The sequence below is a fragment of the Sinocyclocheilus anshuiensis genome, unplaced genomic scaffold, assembly GCF_001515605.1.
Source record: "Sinocyclocheilus anshuiensis isolate Anshui unplaced genomic scaffold, SAMN03320099.WGS_v1.1 scaffold941, whole genome shotgun sequence".
NCBI classification, from domain to species: Eukaryota; Metazoa; Chordata; class Actinopteri; order Cypriniformes; family Cyprinidae; genus Sinocyclocheilus; species Sinocyclocheilus anshuiensis.
This window is the reverse complement of record NW_015555791.1, coordinates 392,812-397,939: the sequence shown is the minus strand read 5'-3', so window position 1 is coordinate 397,939 and position 5,128 is coordinate 392,812. Positions and strand designations below refer to the sequence as shown.

General features: G+C 42.8%; 1 protein-coding gene across 1 annotated transcript; it reads right to left on the bottom strand.

Moving 5' to 3' along the window:
• Nucleotides 1–2,537: 2,537 nt before the first annotated feature.
• lrrc10b (leucine rich repeat containing 10B) lies at nucleotides 2,538–4,434 on the bottom strand. The gene has a single exon (XM_016468925.1). The coding sequence runs from the start codon at nucleotides 4,127–4,129 to the stop codon at nucleotides 2,879–2,881; it is 1,251 nt and encodes a 416-aa protein (XP_016324411.1). The 5' UTR covers nucleotides 4,130–4,434; the 3' UTR covers nucleotides 2,538–2,878.
• Nucleotides 4,435–5,128: the final 694 nt, after the last annotated feature.

The window sequence follows — 5,128 nt, the reverse complement described above, 5'->3', positions numbered from 1 at the left end:
TCGCAGATCTACCTGCCAGAGTCAACACAACCCATCCCACCAAACGCAAATGTGCACAGCTCAGGTGTCTTTGAAACAGCCAAGTTTCACTATGCAAAGCATTCCTTTATTCTCATCTGCCAACCGTAAGTTCTTTTGCCTTTCTCAGAGTATGCACTTCATCTGAGATGCCTCAGTAACATACTGCAAGTATTTGGCTGTTTGCAGATGTGAATGACAAATCTATTTGCGAATTGAAAAATGTCTTTTTTAAAGACACCTGATCTGTGCACATTTGCGTATGCGTGATGGGTCATGTTGATTCTGGCATGGAGATCTGGGCAGAGACACACTTTTCTCGACTTTCTGTCAAAGGTTGTGCCAAAACACTTGTTTCAGGTTCTTTGCAGCAGTAATGACAGACTCATAGCATTACATAAATATTTTAACAGATGGGTTTTTACACTCTTTAAAGGGAGAGATGAGAAGTGACAGGAGATGGAGAGAGAGTTTAAACAGCACAATGATGGATGAAGGAAGAAAAGGAAAAGGAGGAGGAAAGGGCAATGAAAACACTTCTTGAGTAGAATGAGAGAGTTGGCAGATGTGACTGGAATAGAAAAATAGGTAAATATAAGACTGATATCGGAGGGAAAGAATGAACAATTGAGGAACATGTAAATTAGAGGGCAGTGGTTTCTCCAGATGACCTCTATAATTCAAAACAATTATTTCTTTCTTGAACTTATGCATTTGGGAGTTTTGAGAGTTTTGAGAAACAATACGACTTTCTTCCGTAGAACACAAAAAGGTGAATCTTTAAGATTTTTTTCTTAAGAATATTAAACAAGAACTGTATTGATCAAGCTACAAAAATACTAAAAGCACCTTAATTATCAGAAGAGTGGTCCATATGATTATTATATTGCAATTCTGAAGCCATACTGTACAACAGCTTTTGGTGACGAACTTAGCAAAATCATTATTCACTGAAAATCTTTTCCTAGTTTTCCCATCATAATCAATAAAGTCGTCTACACTTCTTGCACTTCTCTAATTCGCTTTGCATTGTCACATGGCTCGCCTGCAGTGTTAATTGGGTGTTAAACACTATTTTCATTTTTATACCGTCACCCAACCCACAAACCTGCTGGATCCATTACAGTCTTTGTTCTTGGACCTCATTATTTACACACTATGCGCTGCTCTCTCTCGGTCTTTCTCCCAAAACATCACTGACTAAGTACCCGGGCCTTTTATGGATTGCACCCATTCACTCCCTGATGTTTCTCTTCTGTCTGCACACCTCCACTCTGACTTTCGCACATCGAGCCCTTTAAGCTTAAGACAAGAGAGAACATTTACTTCTGTTAGTGCTAACTTGGCTAGCTCTTCCCATCTGTCTCAGATCACGTCAACGGTGTTCCACAGCCAGACAGCTAGGATTCTTAGTGGAAACTCTCTTAATTCAGAACTTAATTTGCCTTCTAGAAACATGAGTGTTTCTAGATTCTAGTCTAGATTTTTCCTGGCCAGGGCTGGGAGTTGGAAATATATTTTTAAAACTGTCAAAATTCTTGACAGTTTTTCTGGTGACATTGTGAATATCACTGGTATTTATTCAATTTGATTCATTTTTGTGAATCAGTTTTAGTAAATCAATTAAAAATTATGATTCAAAAAAATTAAAACTTCTGGCTTGTTATAGGCTGAAAAATATGGACATGTAATTTTTCTAGCTACATGACCTAGTCGTAGTCAGCACTGGTAATAGATCTTCTCTGAGTCCGACAAGACATGAATCATTGAAACATGTTTGGCAAACTCATTGGTTATTTAATAAGAGAATATTTGGTTTCACCAACACACATCGCTGCAATTGCAGCATCAAGTTTCTTATAAACAGTACACTCACGTCAGGGTAAAGTTCCAGACACACTTACACAAACTCACAAACAAAAATGCCTGAGCCCTGCTCTTAATTAGAAATACACAGCACACCGTAATGTAGTTTTGATGCATGAAAAAGTTGTGCAGTTTCACAGGTCTTCACAGTTGATTTTTTACAAATGACAAGTCTTAAAATCATTAAACCCTGTAAGTATTGAAATGAGTCCGTGTTTGAGGATTGCAGTAACAATAAATACCTTCTAAAAATAGCAATACTCACTTATACTTGTGTGAAAAACTTTTGCGTATTTGTAAAAGTTAATTCATAGGATTTTTGAGTGATGCTATTTTATAACTTAAGCTGTATTTTAGAAATTGTGTTACTAATTTTCATGTTTTTTGTGCCATCATTTACTCACCCTAAAATAATTCCAAACCTGTATTCCTTTATACAGAGTGTAAATTAAAATATTTGTTAAAATGTTAGTGTATTTTGTCTATACAATGAAAATCAATGGGGACCAATGTAGTTCTGGACCCCATTGACTCTTATTGTGTGGGGGAAAACAGTTCATCAAAATATCTTATTTTGTGTTTCACACAATATTGAACAGCATGAGAATGAGCAAATTATATCAGATTTTTCATTTTTGGGTACACCATTTTTTTCTTTCAACTTTCCAACCAATCAGACATAATTTAATGTTAATGTTAGCAGATGCTTTTTATTAGAGCCACTTGCAGATGCTTTCATAACCCCATAGAGTATCCTGGGGTTACTTAAGTGCCATTTTCTGGGCTCCAATAACTCATTGTTACTCTCCAGTTCACCCTTGGGATTGAACCTGCAACCCTTGCAGTAACACCTCAGATGCTTAAAGCAGAAGTGTGTAGCGTCTGCATCAAAGAATTGCAAAAATAATGACTGTTGGCTGCTAAAACAAACTGCAATTCTGTTTGCAGAAATTACACACTTCAGATATAATAAGTAGACTAACAGGTGCAAGTATCAAGGTCGTTCTTGCTCCTCCCCTTCATATTCATAGTCCATTTCCGCTCTCTCATACTCTAACTCCGCCCCCTCGTAGCCTTCATACACCTCCCCCTCGCAGATTAGCTCCTCCCTTTCATACTCCAGACCGCCGTCATCATAACCAAGCTCTGCCTCCTCAAATGCCACACCTTGTCTCTCAGACTCCGCCCCTTCGTCATTATTTTGGGGTCCGTTCTCATCCCCAGTTGGGGTTGTTGATGGAACCGACTCATTTGTTTCCTTCTCCTTAGCAACTGCCAGGTTAAGGGCGGAGTTCATCCGGAGTTTCTTGAGTATTCCGTGAATGACCGGATTAGCTGCCGCTGCCGCTGCGGCTGCCGCCTCCTCTGCTTCCTTCTCCGCTCGTTCTTTTGCCTCTCTCCTTCTCTCTCTAGCCTGCAACACCTCCTCAGCCCCCTCCCCGACGATAAGCACCTCCTCCCCTACACGCGGTGGCTCCTTCACAGGGTTGTGGTCATAAGAGAAGAGTCGCAGCCCGGGAAGATGATGCAAGTTTGGAAACTCTGATATCCGATTGCGGTCCATGTCCAGAATCTCCAGCTGCTCCATCTTGAGGAGCACTCGCGGAAACTCCTGAAAGCGGTTACCGTACAGCCAGAGTCCTCTCAGGGACTCCATGCGCCATAGGTCCGAGGGAAGGGTGCGCAGACGGTTGTCCCCGATCTGCAGTGAGCGCAAATTGGGAAGGTCGTACAACTGCTTGGGGAATCGCTGGAAGTAGTTGCTCTCCACCCAGAGGCAACGTAAGTTCTGCAGGTTCCTCACTTCCGGTGGGAGGCTCATCAGCCGGTTGCTTCCCAGGTAAAGACACGTGAGATTAGTCAACTGGCACACCGAGAGAGGAACGTCATCAAGCTTATTGAAGTCGAGCGCCAGGGTACGCAAACCCTGCAGCCGCGTGATACCCTTAGGAACGCTGCGGAGACGGTTTCCACAGACGTAGAGCTTCTCCAAGTACTCCAGATCTAGGACTTGACGAGGAAGGCGACGGAACTTGAAGTAGCTCAGATCCAACACCGGATCTCCGCTCGCCAAGAGCTCGTCGACTCCTAGCGGCAGCTCCTCGTCCTCCACGACCTCCTCTTCTTCTTCTTCTTTTTCAGCCGCTTCCTCCTCCTCCTCGCCTTCATCTCCTTTCTCTTTAACCTTTTTCTCCTTTTCCTCTCCTCCTTCGTCCTGGGCCTCTTTTCGGGACGAGTTGCCCATACCCTTGGCCGGCTAGCCCGGCGCTTGTCTGTGTGTGTCGTGAGAGTGTGTTTCAGGACGGGGTAAGAGGGTGAGGCGGTCTGTGGGGCTGGCCCCCCCTCCCCGTGTCAGTTTCACTCAGTAGGATTGACCCGGCAGTGACAGAGCCAGCACAGCGACACATGGTGCTCTGACTACAGGCGGCTTCCCCTCAGTCCGAGTACAACGAGGGCCAACGTCAGCAAACACGGCAGTGATACCAGCAAGGAGCCATATTCTGAGTGTTTGTGTGGATTGCTTCAATTAAAATACTCTTTATAAAACTACATGCTATAGAACAGATTATAATAATAATAGTAATAGTAATAATAATAATAGTAATAGTAGTAGTAATAGTAGTAGTAGTAGTTGTAAAAATAAGTATAACTGTAACAGGAAGAAAGCTTAATTTTGTCTCTGTAATGTAAACTCAAAGTTAACAGATGAGTGTCAAAGTAGCTGCCAATGTTTGCATATTAATTACGTACCGTTTTCAAAGCTAATTAGTAAATTATTTAACTATTTTAAAGTATATAGTTTGTTAAAAGCATTAATTGACTCACATTACAGTCACAAACTAAGCGTTTCAGTCTGTTTGCGTGAACCCTGGTGCTGAGCGTCTCTCTGCCGACACACACAGCTCTTGTCCGGTTGCCCGGTCTGTGGATCCCGGTCTCGCTTTGACCTGGCCGGCGGCAGTGTGAACCGAACTTATGATAGCAAACTGTAACTCCGCTTTGCGTGCTCCTAAATCGGACAAAATCCTCTGAGACGTCAGTTTAAAGTTTCCAGAAGCGCTCGACTCGATGTCTGTGTCTTTACAACGTTGTGCGTTCAGTGCTGTCTCGCGTTTCTCTCTCTCTCTTTCTCTGGAGTGTGGAGTTTGCTAAAGCGTTGTCATGGACCGTCTCTCTCCCCTAGCAACCGAAACAGGGACATGAGAGTTACACACGTTTGTCACGTGGTTCGAGGGGGGAGAGA